General features: G+C 42.2%; 1 protein-coding gene across 2 annotated transcripts in view; it reads right to left on the bottom strand.

Moving 5' to 3' along the window:
- Positions 1–17,609, bottom strand: part of TUBGCP3 (tubulin gamma complex component 3) — a 1,162,672-nt gene that overhangs the window by 514,156 nt on the left and 630,907 nt on the right. The window contains exon 14 of one of the 2 annotated variants that reach the window (XM_069636982.1): positions 6,136–6,322. In XM_069636982.1, coding sequence (XP_069493083.1) covers positions 6,136–6,322 — 187 coding nt within the window. Of the gene's footprint in view, positions 1–6,135; positions 6,326–17,609 lie in introns of both variants that reach the window. The other variant, XM_069636981.1, reaches the window with a different exon arrangement.

Here is a 17,609-nt window from a genome sequence, read left to right on the forward strand (position 1 = left end):
TCTCCCTATCGATCACCACCTAATAATGGAACTGTGCAATATACTAAGCTCAACAAATGTATAGCCAGATGCTATTTATGCTGTCTCACATTATTAAGCCTAATTGAGCCTGTACTTTGATCTGACCCGACATCTGTTGTAAAATAACAATAAAATATATTGTTTATAAAAATTTAAAAAATTAAATTTAAAAAAAAGAGACCTGTGCCCAAGGTGACGCACCGAATCTGCCAGTGTCAAAAGCGCAGTGCTGGAATGTCCGGCTTAGTTGCTTGGTGAGTACCTGCACTTCTTTTTTTCCATTTAAAGCACTGATTATTACCTTGCCACCAGTGCAGTCTCATTATTCCCAAGTGTCCCAATCAATAAGGTCACGAGAGACACTCTCCTGCATGCCTTTCTATTAATAAAAGAGAAGGCCAAAGCTGAAAGAGCGGCTGGTTTCTAAGGAGTGTAATGCTCCGGAGCACACCGTGTTCTCAGGGAGAGACGAGACAGTGTTCAAGGCACTCTGGGCAAGTCATGCAGGACCAATTAATACAAGGTTAATATGTTTATAATTCAAAAGGAACATTTCTAAACATATATTAACATATTTCTAGTAGTAAACTACAATTCAGCTCACTAGTCGGCTTGGGCCGAATACTTAGGCCAACTAGTCGGTATTCAACTGAATAGTAAATTTACTATTCGGTGCACTCCTATTAAATATATATGCTTTTACATCCTGTTGTGTAAAACATATATCCTACAGAGTCCAAGTAATTATGCGTTTTGAATAGTGTATACTTTCTCTAGAATAGGGTAATAGAGTATTTAATCAAATCTTCTCATCTTAATACCAATGGGAAATTTGTTCTATATTTGAAGCCCTTGCATATCAAACTAATGGTCTAATTAAACCAGTAAAAGTTCCAAAACAAAAAGTTAATGAGTGCCAGGTACCTGCTGTTGTTGGTTTATGAACAAATGTTTGACAAATTTTATAAACAGAATGGATTCCACATACATTTCAATATCCTAGGAATATCAAGCTACCACATGCCATAAGTAATCTCTTGCACGATATTTTATCTGCGAGTGCAGCAATATATAAGTGTAAAGACACAAATTCAAGCGCCAGCGTCACGTGTATGAGAAATAGACTGGTGATAATCAAATGCACTGAAATTTACTAGTGGCTTTTGAATACAAGTGTTGGGAATGTGACAACCACCATCAGGCAGTGTGAGTTCTCCCATACCTCAAAGGCTCAGAAACCCTGGGGATGGCTATGGAGCTTTGGAGAAATAAAATTTGCCAGAATCCCTGGCGCATGGTACACCCATCAGGGACTCAATTTTAGTCTCTGCCTTGCCCGCCCTCGTTGTCGATAAGTGAAACACAGTGTGTCCCGGAGCCAGGGTTTGGAGACTCAGTGGATTCTGTACTCCTGAGCAGTGGGTTCTTCCACCATGCTTCGCCACAATTAGATTTTCTCAGTATGCCCTCTTTTGGTACTACCCTTTCGGCGCCATCCGTTTCGGCAAAGCAGGTTTGGTGCAGTCCTCCCTTCAGCACGCCCAGCTGGCCACAGCCAGCATGGACCAGAAACCCCTTAGCACTGTATCTTGAATATACTATCAAAAACACTAATAAAAGCAATGTTCTGAATTAAAGTATATTCAAGGAATGCACGGCACATCCAGCAAGTGAATGTGACTTCACAGCTTCACTTGCTGAGCAGGCTGTGTATTCCTTGAATATACAGTCATCCAAAACACTGAATATATTATTGTTTTAGGTGACAGTATAATTCAAGATACAGTGCTGAGAGGCGTAAGGTTCGTGCAGGCAACAGGACGATCCATACAGGGAACGTGTGCCCCAGACTTCCAAAAACACCTGCTTCGTCATTTTCTGCCATCTCCGGTTCATGACTCCAAACCGGTTACTGAGCTCGATGAGGTGCTGAGGTCACCATCATGCACTTTGTAGTACTTGCGTTTGAAATCAATACCAAGAGAGTCCAGTTTGGAGTGGGCCAAAGCCAAGAATCCTTGTTTAAACAAAGGTGGGTTACTGATTTATAGTGTATGTGAGATATTGCCCCCAACATTGTATGCACCCCTGGTACCTTGTTCTTCCCTCTGCAGTTATAACTGCACTCACCAGAAAGTCCGCCATCCTAATTTCAGAGAATCTGTGAAGCAACAGAATCTACTAAAGTGTTAATATTAGAACTGGATAACAATGTGTGCTATGGAACAAAAGCTCAATAGCAATAATTTTCAGCTAAACTTTGTGCTACATAACCCCTCGTGTGCTCCTCCGTGTTTGTCTGCTAGCTACTTACTGGGATAAAAGAGGCAGGTCCTGCCTGAAAAATACATACATTACAGCTTCATTGCATGCACTTCCTAGGTTTGTTTGCCCAGTTAGCAGCTTCTGGGATTGAGTTTATTAATTGAGTCCTCCCTATTAAAGATATTTCTGTGCCAGAAGACACTCCGTTTTAGGATGGTTACCTCTTGTGGGCTGTTGACTGAATAGGAGTGCGTCATAGTTCGGCAGGGATAATTACAGATTGTTCCTAAACCCTCTTTCCAGATTCCCGATGACCCCCTTTCTATCCACAACCATTACCTAACACTCCATCCCCATTGGTTGCCTCATGGTGGTCTGTCATTTTATTTTCAGGCACCTGTGCCAACCAAAGTAGGAGGGTCACGTCATTCGGTTTCTGTGGTTACTTGGAGGGTGTGGGTCAAATACTCATACGACCGGAGTCTTGACAAAAAGTCTGCCCACACTGATGAATTGTGTTAGGTCATGGGCTCATGATAATCCAGAATGGCTGAATAAAGCTAGGCATTCAGGATTTCCAGAACTATGAATACAATTAATAATTACATAGATTATCAGAATAGGGGTCACTTGCATATTGTTTATACTCAAAAGTTGTCGGTGACCACAGCAACTATCAGAGTACCCTTGTCCAAGGTCATACATGTCAATCGCCAATCACTTCAGTAAAATACTAGTCAACATCAAGTGAATTACTCTCGCTTCAATCTCTTCCCTGACATGCTTCACTACAGGAGACATAAGCGTCAGGTTATTCATCAATGTACTTTACAATTTTTGAAGTGATATTACTATATACTGCACCAATATAGTCATGTGTGGGTGGCCATTGAATATTACTGTTGGAAAATGCTTAAAGCACACCAATATAAACCCACAGGATGGTAACTACTCTTATTACTACAAAACATATTACTTCTAATGATAAATCTAGTATTCTAATATCAAATAGCCAAGCGCTTTTTTTTTTAAACAGAAAAAAGCGAAATCTGTGAAGACATTTGAAAAAGAAAGGAGCTGTGCACAGGCCAACTTTTAAACCAATAACCAGTTTTTGGTCTATGGTGAGCATGAGAGTGTTGTACTCAATAGGAAAACACTGCATTTGTTCAAGTTCCACCCACAATTTGTAATGGATCAACTAATTCTAATGAGCAGTTTGCAAAATGTGAAGAGAAACTGCAACAACCAAGACAGAGTTAAACATGAAAAGATGAAAAGGTGATGTAGAACAAAGTTATAAGAATCTCAAATCTAGTAGTTGGATTTTGACCTGCATATTTTGACATATGTTGATGTTTTGCCCCTTCTTCCCTTGGGGGAGCCAACCCCTTTGAGGCTAGGGAGGTGAACCCGCTAAGAAAAACCCTCGCTAGCAGTTTGGGAAAGCGGGACCTCCCTGAGAGCGACTCCCCTCAAGGGGACAAGGACTCCCATTCCCACAGGGAAATCAGTGTCTGCATATATATGGGAACTCGAGAAGAATTTTAATTCAGCCATGAAACTTAAAACAATGTTGAAAGTATCTTTACTTGTTTGGCTAGTTTTAGTTTCTCTGTGAACTTAAACACAAAACAACACGTCCCCTATGGATCCTGGACTGAGAATGATGGTACGATTACCCTTGAATAGAGGAGGAGAGGAAGCAGTATGCAGAGGCAAGCACCAAATCTAAAGACGTCACTGAGGGGCGGGATCTCGCTTCACAGCAAAGTCAGCTGTAGTACGGAACAAGAATGGAGGATAAAGGAAACACTGCAGGCGAGGCAGAGAGCCAGGCAGAGTTGACGAAAACAAGGCCAAGCACAGACAGCCTCTTCTGAAAGCATGACTGCGGGAAAGCCGTGGTGGGCCTGGGGTATAAGAAACTAAGCTGAATCCAGAACACGAGGGAGGTGTTCAGAGGCAGAGCCAAAAAGAGTTGAAACCGCTGCTGCTGTTGAATAGGCGGTTGTATACTAATGGACCTTTTCACAATTGACCTCGGGAGAATTGACCTCGGGAGAACTTGACCTAATTTAGAAGGTCAATTAGGACATATATGCGGGGTAAAACACCCCGCAAACCCCCCCACCCAATCCAAAAACCCCTGCAACCCCCCACCCAATCCCCTTATATTATTTATAACACAAAACCAACCCAATAAATATATAATATAATTAAAATACTATAAAGGTCAATTGTGCAGAAGGTCAATTAGGACCACTATTATTAGGTCAATTGTTCAAAAGGTCAACTGTAAAAGGTCAATTTGGGTAATACCGAACAGACACCACCTCACTGGAGCAGACCAGATGGTAAAAAAGGTACTTGGGTTGCTCATAGTGGAGGAAGGCGGACAGACCAGGGAAAGAAAGCAGAAGGAAGAATCTCCTCAAATACACACTAGGGGTATAATAGCCCAAAGAGGAAGAAGAACATAGATACAAGTGAGGGGCACAGAATATCCCAGAAGCCAGAGTATTGAAAATTGCCAAACAGCTCATAGAACATTGGGGTCAGGAAACCCAAAGGAAGCAGAGGGGCTTCATAAGACAAGTGAAATACAAAGACAAGAGAAACACAGAGGAACACAATGCAAACCTATTAAGAGGATATCCACCCAAGTGGTATAGAGGGATTAAGGAGGTATCCCTCCACGCAAGACACCAATGGCATTGGATCTTTTCAGGAACTTGAGATTGTTAGTTGCGACGTGGAAAGACTCGTTTTTCATTGAACTTTGACAAGACCACAGATAAACCTTGAATCTGAGACCAGGGGGGACTACTGGGGAACTTTGAGAGAAGTCTGAGTAGACTACTCCGAAAGGCAGGATATTCAGCCCAACTTTCTTTTGTGTGTTCTTAAGTGGTAGGGTCAGTTTAGAAGTTAGGTTTGGACAGAGGACACTGTTTTTTGACTGCTGACGAGCACCATAGTACAGTTTGATAGGCAAGGATCTCCCCTTTTAGCAGTATGGGTAGAAAGGCATTTTCTCTTGAAGTTAAATAAACCCTGTAATCATCATGTATTCTGGTCCAAGTCCTCCTTCTGGCTTGTCACAATATTACATCAAAATGTAGTGTTTTTACCAATATTCAATAACTGTTTAGGCCTCATAAGATCAAACATGTAGTATGTGATGTTGAATATAGAGTTACAGAAAAAACTGGAGAACAAATGTCATTTTAAAATTCAGATTTTGATCCTGGTCATTGGCAAGAACAAAACATTTCATTAGCATTTTAGCCTTTCTTTTTTATTCTTTTTCACACAAAGTGCAGAGACCCCTTTCGAGCATGGATTATGTTCAGGACAGCCTGCATCACCAAACAAAGAAGGCACAACAAAAACGCAACTTTACTTGTCAGAGAAGCTCACATCCCTGGAGGCCAGTGCACCACCAAAAGCTAGTTTTGACAGGCTAGAAACAAAGAACTGCAAGAGGGGAAAAAAGAGGACACTGTCCTTTTCCTACTATGCATCTTGTCTTTGGAATAAGTTACCAATGCAGAGAAGAGTGGCCCCATCTATCTTTCACTTCAGGGAAGACGAAGACCCTACTCTTCAAAGAACATCTTGCTATTAGCAGATTGATCCAATCAACCCGAATTATCTTCCTCGTTGAGCCCCCATCCTCTGCAACCCCAGCAACCTTAAGTGTAAATCTCTGGGTGCCTCTCCCCCAAAACAGAAATTTCTTTCTCTGCAGCTAGATGTGCACTTTCATAATTTAATACATGCATACACAGCAGGTTTCTGATAAAACCTTTTAAAATTGATGTGTGATAATGCAAAGTCCCTTACTTGAGCAAATCCATTAAGTGCCGGATAAAATCTCCTTGACCCAAAAGTAAGTATCGCCTCATGGCCTGCATGTGCTCTAGTAAATTATAGTTCTTATTAAGGACATCCAAAAGATACTTGCTGGTCTCCAAATAGGCAGCATCAATTTTGCTTCGAAATGCATTTTCCAAATCTGTTAACAAGTCAGCTGCTGAAAAATAAAAACATGGCAGTACCAGTATTCATTTACAAACAATGAAATTTATTGGAACAGGAAAAATGTTACACATGAATGAACAGTTGCATGTAACAGTGTTAACACGAAGCAAAGACATTTGCATAGGTGTTTTAAGCAAACAAGTCTTTATATATTTCAAAAGCTTGATGCAGTCAGACTTAAAAGACGGCAGGGCCTCCGTACCAGTTTTTCCTGAAAACAAAGGCATAAAAAGCAGGCTTTCACCAGCATATATTTAGATAAGTTTTAACAACATTTTTGTGAAATCATATTTTCTGACCAATAAGGAACTTAAGCTCATATGTATTGCTTTAAGAAGAAAGGGTTAATTACCTGTAACACTAGTTCTTCATCAATATGTAGAACATTGGAATTAGATCTGATTGTCATGCTGGATAGTGAAAACACATACAATAATAATTTTTAAAAGGTTTAAAAGAAATTACAATTGGTACCAAAAATAAAAGTTGGGCTCACACTGTTACATAATGTTACACAGAAAATGAGCCATACAAGTGCCTTTATTCACACATTATCAAAAGTAAGCTCCCAAGCTTCCAATAAAGTGGAAGGTAGGATCAGTTGTGAAACTAGATAGGATACACTGATTTGACGACGACTATTAAAGGTTAACTGTTCTCCCTCCAGGAAAGGATCTTCCCACATAAATAATCTTAGACTAGACTACATAAAGGCCTACAAGTTCCAACTCCTCCTAAAAGTGGAAATTGATGCCTACTTTTCATACAACTTCACCCTAGCCAAACAGGTTTCTAGGGCTTTGCAGATCTATGTGTGCATACAGAGTAAGGGCAGAAGAAGGTATGAAAAGATTCTAAACGTTTAGCTAAGCAAGATTTCAATTACATTAAAGGAACCTTTCTTAATAATAAAGCAAATCTGATCAATCTTGTGGATTGATCTATGACAATCATCTTTAGGGTAAAGAGGTTTGGTACAGGACCCTAGCCAACTGGATACGGAGCAACCAATTTTCCAAATGACAAATGATACCTGGACATTAAGAGACCTGAAACTACATTTTCCATCATTATATCTTTGGACCCCAACAAACCCCCCCATGTCAGAGCGTAAAAACTCTGTCTTCAAGGTTAGACATTTTGAGCGAAGGTTGAAGAGTGTGAGAAAAAAGTGTGAAATTTAATAAAATGATTCATAATAGGACAAGTTATTAAAACTATTCTGAAAAGCAGAAAAGGTTTACGCTGCAGTCAGGGCCCAATTCTAACTCACAAGCTGACAGACCCAATGGTCATAAAGCAAACAACCTTCCAGAAGAGATATTTTAAGTCCATCATATTAAAGGGCTCAAAGCAAGACCAACAACCTTTGAGAGAACAATGCTGAGCATCTAAAATGGTCCTGAAGTGTTGACTAGAGGGACATTTTCAAGTCAGCTCTTACAAAACAAATCACCACTGGATGCTTGAAAAATGATGCCATGATTAGTTTCTGTGAGCAGTTCTAGACAGGTGCACACTGATGAAAACACAGCTGACCAACCTGAATCAAAAAGTATGGAGCTAATATATACTATCAGCACACTAGTGGACAACGTTAATTTGTCAGACATGTGAAAGAATCTCTTCCATTTAACCTAATGGATGGATAACAGGCAATTCCGCAAGAATGTCCCCAGATTTTGTAACAAAATAAGTCCACAGTGCAGGACTTCAGGAACCAAGCTGTTAAGTTGAAGAAAGAAATTGGTCGAGAATCCTGCCTTATCACCAATACTGCATCTAGAGAGTAAATCTAGTCCAAACTGAACCCTAGGACCAAATTTTAGAGATTAAGATTCAGACACCAAACCCAATCAGGCCAGCCGGAAGTGATGAGGATTGCCTACATGCATGTGCTCTCCGACCTATGGAGAGTTGAGATAAGGGTAAGACAAACTATCTCTTACCAGCTTATCAAAAACATTCCGTAGGGATCCCCTGGCTTGGGTATATAGACAGAGTTGGGTTTGTAGGCATGAGCTTCTCACTTTTGGAAGAGCCAGCCCAAGATCTCTTCCAAGTACCTCACAAGATTAGCTTGCTTTCTGTGACCTCTATAGAGATGTTCCATTGCACCAAGATCATGCTCTGAAACAGTGCATGAGAGCACAGGAATGAAGGACTGTGTGCCCACACCCTACCCCTTACGTCCATATTCTATAGATACTGGTTGTGGTGTCCAACTGCAATAAGGCTCACTCCATGACCAAAGTGCAAGTGTACTATATTTGAGAGCAACATACAAGCATTGTCACCCTGAATGGATATCTTATTGACACTTTTTTTTAAACTATTTTGGCCCCAATTTATCTCTAATAATCGGCCGATACGGCAGTGTGAGGCAGGGTTTATCAGGATCAAAGCTTCTGTACCTGCATGCACTGTCCATAATACTGATAAATGAAAATAGAATACTTAGTAAAAAATAAATCCTTTTTTTTCTTGGAAACTCAGACCACCTCAAGTATATTCTAACTAAACTACACAAACATCTACAAATCCCACCTGAAAGACACAGTATCTATTTTAGAATCGTATCTACTTTAGAATCAATCTGCAAATATGGGGACGTGTTCGTAAAACTCCTTCCCGGTGGAAAGAAGAAAAATATTTGCAAGATGCAAGGGACATTATTAATCTGGTTAAAGGCATGTCTTGATGTAGAATCACTCTAAATAAAGATCCAACAAGAGCAAGCGATTGGCACTGTGAAAGACATTTTAAATACAAGCAATAGACTGCAAAGAGGTCCAACAAACTTCATTCTTGAATGTCTACGAATTGCACTTTCCAAATATTTCTTCAAATACATGTCAACCTAATTTTAAACAGACCAGGAGCAGTTATTGCCCCAAATTGGCCAACATGTACAATTGTTCATGTCGAAAACCAACAGTAGCTTTCTGATATCTTCCACAAGCGAACAAGGATCAAACCAAGGCAGGACGTGACCCATATTACCCAACATGTCTTTATTCAGGTTGTTATGAGTACAAATTAAAGCCATTGCCTCATGATCAGGAATGTGTACAGTAGGTAACCAATTGTGAGGATGATGGTTGTGCACCAAGTTAAGTGTAAGGCTCCATTGGGAAGGTTAAAAAAAGGTCAAAAGTAAAAGGTTTTCAGTTTTTGTTAGGGCCAAGTTCTAGTCCTTCCAACTTTGACAAAGAAAACCAAATTCCGGAATAGATGCTCAATTTCCCGAAAAGTTTATAAGCATGCAGGGTACCAATACAAATGCCTCAGGATCTTGCGGTTTAAGTCTGTAAGCAAAGACTATGCTGTTCTTAACCTCCTTGATGATGTTTTTGCTCAGCTAGTGAACGGTGGGGAGGCATCGTCCTCCGAGGTCTTAAATCAGCATTGGAGCCTGGTAGAGGATTTTGTAGTTGGTGTTACACTGGAGTTGGATGAAAACAGAGGCAAAGCCACAGGTAGACAGAGGTCCATGCTAAGGTTATCATAGGGTCTTCTGTCCCTCGCTTTGGGGTGGACCTCTCTTCCAGCCTCACCATCCCCAAGTCTCCTGAATTGTCCATATCTCTTTCAACCAGCCCTGACCAAAAAGTGTCAGGATAGTGAGAGGGTGGTGCAGAAAAGGCCTGTAATCTGTATGGTGTGCAACTGAAAACCCAGATTGATTCTATTTAACACAAGAACAGATTCCTCAGGAAACGAGGCACAAAACCAAACCGAAAAATAATTCTCGCGCAGTCTTCGTGGCCTTCCCAGCCATGGTCGGAAACATCCTTTTTAGCCTGTTCATAAAGTTTTCAATGGTAGCCTCAGAAGGTGCTGAAACAGCTACGTTGCCAGGCTAAAGGGCCATCTTTCTCTTGCCTTCATGCAACCGGCAGGTATCTTCCCCACTAGTCGGCAGATACATTTTTTGCCGCTTCTAAGGTTAATCTCTTGCTCTAGAAGGTACCAGATTTACTTTCGTCCTTTGTTGGTATGAAAACCTCTGCCTCTCTTTAATAAATCTCTGTAACGCTCACCTGTTATCCAAGGGGACGTCACTCAGCCTGTTCTGACCTCTTACGACCTCGAACCCTTCCCTGGAGGCTATTCGACTGGAGACTGGGCCTGAAACACAGGATCGGTAGAGTTTAACTCCCTATTGTCTCTGTGTGCTTGAACCCCTTCTTCCCCGGGGTCCAACCCTTCCCCTTGATCCACAGCTCACCTTGTTTTCTTGGATAGTGGCTCTTCGTCCTGCCTTCAGCGCAGGGGCGCGTTGATTGATGCAGGCTTGTTGCTGCCTAGTTACTTCACTGGCAAGAGTCTGACAGGTAAGTATAATGAGTCTTTTGAACAGTTCTCTAACTTCGTTCCTTTCCTTCCTTAGATGATGGCTGGCGTCTGGGGATGGCGGCGCGCTGCTGAGATGAGTAGCGCTGAAGGTGAGTGAGATCGCGATGTACGATGCACCCCTTTCGTATTTGCATTGAACGGAGTTCTTTTTCTGTGTCTTTTAGGTGCCGCAACGTTTTCAGCGTGGGTGCCGGTTAGGAAGAACAAATGCGGTGGGTAAGCGCGGTATGCGGCGCCTCTAGATGTTTCCACGCTAAGCTGGAGTGTCTTTTCCCTCTTGCAGATGGATGAGAAGTTCCGGAGACAGAGTTCCCCCAGATCGGCTGGGATTCAGGTAAGCGTTTGAAGCTCGTACAGTATTTAAAAATAAGCATAGATTTGCAGAATGCTTACTTAATACCTTTTTTCTGTTCTTTTCCCTTTTCCTTAGGAAGCGGCGTTCCGGGATGGGAATGACACCGCCAAAGATGCCCGCAGAACAGAAGGAGCGGTGACTGATGGGCAGAAGCGCCACAAGGTAAGGCTTTTCCTAACTGTGTTCTTGTTCTTGCAGGAGCCGAGCACAGAAGAAAGATGCAGGCCTACTGGAGACCGATCCGAACACGGCGAGTGTCACGCTGCAGGTGCAGAAAACGAAAGCATGGGGGTGGCTTATATAGTCTCTGGGTATCCCTGGTGCCTCTGGGCTGAACCACACCCAAAAGACTAGACCGCACATGCAGTTCTGGGAACCAAAATATGTGGGGGCATCCATCTTGTCCCCATCAATGCACTACAAGTCCAATCCCCAATGTTATCCTATGGGAGTGAGTGAGTCTGGTGCCACAAGCGCCAAGTCTGACTCCAAGTGGGTCTTTGGAGGGATGGAGAGGCCCTTGAGGGCCATGTAGGTGATCGTGGCCTGGCTCCAGCCTGACATCTTGGAGGGCTGGGGACATGAGGGGCAGGAATCATGACAATCTCTCAGGTGGCATCTCGTCCCCCTTTCTTTCCAGCAACTCTCTCAGAAGACAAGGTTCTCCCCCATCACCAACAACTCCCTTCACTGACTGCAACTGCCAGAAATATTTTCCTTACTCTCCATCTTTGAACTCCATAAACTTGCCAACTATATCCAAACTCCTGCCTCAAACTTCTCCAAAAACCCACATCACTAGTCTGGCACAACAGGAATTTGTAGGAAGAAAACACCTGGAGAGGGGTGGCCAGGCTGGAGACTTGAGCCATGTCCTTAAAGTCATGTGGTCTAAGAGGGCCAGGTTCTGAGATTATATCAAGGCAGGCTGCCATTTTGAGATTCAGAACGGCTTGGGTCTGCTTTTATAATTCTCTTCTGCAGTGGAAAACTGCCTGGCTAATAGTGTAGTGGATGAGTGTGTGATGCTGGAAATGCATCAGAGAGACAGGGCCTCTGAATCCTTGTCCTTTATTGCCTTATGTATGTTCTGACTTGTTTTCCGCGCAGGAGTTCACATGGGACTCCTGGCGGTGCAGCTCTTCCTGTATTTGGTTTGGTGAACAGACCCTTGGGATACCCTTATGGCACCCAAGGGTGAGAGTACAACCCTGTACTCCTAGTGTATGTTTTTGGGCACCTCTGTGTGGCCCAAAGAGCAGGGTACGGGCTGGTGGCAGCTACGTGCTGAATTGACAGGTGCCCTGTGCATCCTCCATTTTGGGATGCCCAGGCCCTGTCATTGGAATCAGTGGATTCCTGATAGTAAACAAGGTGGCCCCTGCGGACTCTTGCTTTCTATCGCCTGTTACCTTACTTTTCCCAAAGTCCCGGGAAGCCCTGACTCTGTCCCTTCCTCCTGACTGGCTGTTGAGTGGAAATTCCATATATGATAGTGTGGGGAAGTTCCGGCCAGACTGGCTGGAGCCTTCCCAATGACTGTATGTTGTGAGTACGCCCGTGGGGTGGGACCTGGGTGAATGGAGTGTGTGACGAATACGCATTCTGTGTTATGGGTGTCTAGTATCTGGTGGTTGACACAATGACTGAGACAGCCCCGCCCGAAACTGGTATGAATGAAGTGTGTAGTGCTGATTGGCAGAGTTCTTGTCCGAATTCACATTCTGTGTTGTGAGTGTCTGGATGGAGAAGAATGGCCTGAATGCTACTCCGATGCCCTCGCCTTCCGAAAGTACAGCGTCGCTGCCATTGCTAAATGCTCCCTCTACCTCGATGGCCTCCAGTTGCCTGGCGTAGTGGGCCCAGCGTTTCGTGGAGCGGTCCTTTAACGTCTTAGGCTGGAAGAGCCTGCACGCTGGACAAGCCGTTTCGACATGGTCTCTTGGGAGACACAAATGACAAACTGAGTGTTTGTCGACCAAGAGGAATTTACGGTTACACTTGGGGCAAAATTTAAATGGTGTATTTTCCATAATTATGGGTAATGGAAATGGCAGCTGGGCGAACAAAGTGTAGGAAGGGGAGAATATGCATTCTAAAATGTCCTCCCCCCTCTCTCCCTACTGTCTGGGCCGAGGCCCGCGGCGGCCTTCCAAGGCCGAACGGTCCATCGCGGTGGTCTCTGATGGGCATTTTCTTTCTTCACCTGTGTGGTGTTTCGGCAGTCGATGAAAGGATAGAAAGAAAAACTATCGTAATTGTGTAAAAGTCAATGGCTTATCGCCAAAAGGAACTCCGCTATACGCGTCCGTCTAGCATGGCGGAAAAAAACAATCTGAGGGACCTCGGTGCATGAGGGATCATGGGTACAGTGGACGTCACACTAGGGATAGTATTACTGGCACGCCCCGTCGACGTCCCTTTTCGAGTTTCAAAAACAACAACTGTAATACTCCGCAGCTTCCACTAGATGTCGGCCTATGCACAGCATGTGATCTAAGCAGATTCCACAAGCCTCCGAAATACAGTTTCGGTCAGAGGAAACAGATGAAGGGTAAAACTGAGTAAGTGCACTGCTGTTTTGGTTGTTGTGGGGAGGTTTTTTTTTGCAGGTTAACGACGCAGAATCTGTGCATCAGTTCTTTGCATTCATTTGCTACTGCTCAGCACCAGTGATTCTGACTGTGCCTTAAAGAGTCAGAGTCCCTACCCAACGGGGAAAAATCCATAATACTCTGTATGCTTGGTGGAACTAAGTGGAGCATCCTTAGGATAGAGGGGACACAAAAAGGGGACTTCTGAGAAATTAACCTCCCAGTCCTCTACAATGGTAAGATTTGTGGAGAGTCATGAGGCAGCTCCTTGCCTTAAAGATCGGACTTGGAACAACTGTATACCTCCTATGGGTCCAGCAACCTCTTGCCTGGGGAGACACCCGTGGGACAATCCCAGCATCCATCCTCAAGGAAAGGCAGAGAACCATGTCACGAAGTAGTAAGGATTTAAAACATTTCCACATCTGGTTGAACACCCAGAATGTGAATTTACAATTCACAATTAACTATGGGAAGATTAACATTTCTTCCTTAGATATTTGCTAACCCAACAACATGACAAACTATGTACAACGTACACAGAAATCCTATTGATTGAAACACTAATTATCACAAACAAGCGATTAATGAAACATTTCCAGTAGGACAATTCCTCCAGTTAAGGTGAAATTGTAGAAACAAGAGTGATTTGCAAAAAGAATCAAAAATCCAAAAATAATCCAACGTATTAAAGGAGCTGTTTGAAGCAAAAGGGTATCCCAAGACATTAAACTGTTAACAGAGAAGAGCCAAAAACTGGTACAGGAAGGAAATACTATCCCTCAAGGACTTGCTGAATGCATATGATGTGAAACAGAATATATTTGATTGGGTGAAATCCTTTGAGTTAGTTTGTAAGGTACAGAGGATGAGTGTCCCTTCACATGCTACATGATTTGTTAGTAAGATCAACCAGAGTGGATATAACACTTGTTTTAGAGTGTTTAGTGCCAAAAAGCAAGCTGTGCATGAGAGTATACAGGTTCATTCTAAAGTCTGGAAAGACTCCCTCACAATACTTGAAGAAACAGATCACAAGAAGGATGCTTTGGCGAGGGTTATATTGGTCAATGACTCCCTTGAGGACCTGTATGGGTAGATAGATGGTCAAAGGATTACATATCTTTGGGCATGGTACATTTGCTCATGCTTGAGCACATTTTTATGCTGATTTCTCATAGTAAGGAATCACTTGACGGACTCAAATGAATTGGATTCTAAGAAGAAGTCAACAGTAGCTGCTGACTTGTGGTTTTCCCACAGAGTAGCACTAATAGACAAAGGGCTTTTCAGAACCATTAAAAGGTCAAGAAGCAAAAAGAAGTTTATGATAAACACCCTCACAAGCAGGCCCTCAAGTATAAGGGGGTATGTTGCATGGGCATCACAGTAAGCGAAGTGGAGATGCTGGCACCAAACAGAAGCGAGGTCATGTCACTAAAGCATTTGGCAATGGGGCAAACAACCATGCAAAGTGTAACCACAGATGTGAAGGTAAGACCTTGGTGGTTCCATCTGTTCAATTAACATTCTGTCAGATTGATGGAAGTGTAATATAGGTGCGGCCATCACTTTCATTGAAGAACCCATAGATGGTCAGGTTCAAGTTACTTTAGGGCACCTCTGGGTTCTAAAAAACAATAGTGTGTCCAAAACTATAATTTTATTCCATGTAACACTGAACCACTTTTCCGCTTCAAAGCAAGAGCCAAATCCCACTTTGTAGGAAATGTGAATAAGAGTTAGTAAATGGGTAGAAGAGAAGGCTGTTCCTTCTGGAAATCACCATAACCATTCAGGGTACCACAATGATAATTTGTCAGGATGCAAGAAAAAGATGGGAACTGACCACCCAGGGGGTTGGGGGGGGGGGGTCTTAAATCTGCACATGGGCCACCACTTGGACTTCCTCTACTGAGGCATGGAGGGCTGGTGGAAAAACTGCACAGTGCTTCTTCCAAGTGCTGGGCGAGTGTCCGGATTGTCTGCTGCAATGATCCGAGAAGATGTTAAAAAACCCCAAAAAGGTATAGCCCTTCTGCCTTAGCAGATGCCCTTAACCCTGGTCAACCACTATTACAAATCACTTGCTGTTAATTGCAAAGCCCACAGCAGGAATCACATTGTGCCCAGTCTAATTAGCATATTATACTCCTACATGTTACATAACAGGCACATTATCTGCAGTCGAGAGAATCACAACTTCAAACACTACATGTCTGCATGGACACCCACCTCATTCCTCCTTACACATATAAAAGTAGTACCATCTCACCTTACTAAAGCTCAAACAACTAAACAAATGACGTCCCTAGTAAGGTACATGTAAAATAACAGAAAATCAAAGAGCTGTGAATTGATAACACAAATGAATAGTTATCGAAATATACACAAACACTAACTGACAACCACCCAAAGAACCTTGGCTTCAAAAAGCAAAATGTACATATTAAGGTGACAACGAAAAGAAGCACACATAACTAGAAACATAAGACAAATTAATTAATAGAAAAAAAACAGACTTCGAATCAACATTTTCAAAGTGCATGTACGGACTCTTATACATCAATTATATAAAGTCATAAAAAGGAAAAGATTGAATATATGTGGAAACAATCAATGAAGATATAATTGATTTGTGAAAGGTACAATTGTAAAAGCTTTGGACAGAGAGAGAGAGAAGAGACCAATTATATAAAAAGCAATCAATGAAGATGACATTGATTTGTGGAAGGTATAATTGAAAATGTTTTTGGAGTATTGACAATAAATGTGGAAAACAATCAATGAAGACATAATTGATTTGTGGTAAGCACATTCAAAAAAGTATTGATGGACAAAAATAAGATACAAAAGAAAGAAATATATCTGTGAAATTGATAAATGCATCAGTGTAAATAACTTCTAAAGAAAAAAACATACAAACAAAGTTGGCGCAGTGCAACAGGGCTCAAGACTAGAGAAAAAAGATAGTGTACTATTGTAACGGTCACAATAAACTGTGCCCAAGCGTGCTGACAACGGAATTACAAAAAAAAAGACTCGCCCAGGAACAACACCTTAATTTGACCGGAACTTTTCAAACATAGTATGGTATGTATTTTGAACTCAATTCATAAAAGTACAGCTAAACTACATGCTAAGGTTATAGTAACAGTCTGTTCACACGAGCAGTTGGGTTTCAGCTATGCAGGCGGCAAGTCATAGAATTAGGAAAAGCAGGATCTTCTGGCTGGTTGAGGAAATCTAGGAAAAAAATGAAAACTCTGGTCTTCGGAGAAAATTAGTTTGGGCTTCGATACTCTGGTTTAGTTGAACATTTTCTAGAACAAGTGTGCCATATTGCTGATTGATCCAAGGGAGCGAAATGAAAAAAAGGGGGAACTTGGGGCAGCCCTGACTGGAAAGAGGATTTAATAAGCACGTTTTGAAATATGGAGTGTGTAACAAAAAAAAGGGCACAAACATACCAGGTCATTGTCTGTGTTCTGAATAAAAGAGAGACTATTTTTACCTTTGTTGGCCTCTGCTAAAGACATGCATAAGTGTAGGGTTAGACACAAGAACAGTTACACGTTGTTTGTGTAGTTATTTGAGTGTTAAGAACAAACCTTTACCCGATATAAACTGCATGGTAGTCGCCCACTAGTTAAGGTGTGTTCGCTTTGCTACTGACAGTAGGTGCTATACTGGTGTAAGTAATTTAGCCACTTCGCTATGGTTACTGGAAATGAGCATACAGTGCTCTTAAAGTTAGCAGCAACAAAGATTAGTGTCTGAATGAAGTAAGTTAACTAGATCGCACTTATGTGTGTTGCCAGGAAAGAAATGGAAAAAGGACTGCTGTAGAATACGAGAGATTGATTATTGCAGACGCCATCTTAGTGTTAGTCTGGCGCCACGTACAGGAGTTGACAGGTGACTAAATGTCACCAAGAGAAAAGTACTGAAGTTGAATTAAAGAGGTC

Source organism: Ambystoma mexicanum, chromosome 7p (assembly GCF_040938575.1).
Source record: "Ambystoma mexicanum isolate Mex_15411 chromosome 7p, UKY_AmexF1_1, whole genome shotgun sequence".
Lineage (NCBI taxonomy): Eukaryota > Metazoa > Chordata > Amphibia > Caudata > Ambystomatidae > Ambystoma > Ambystoma mexicanum.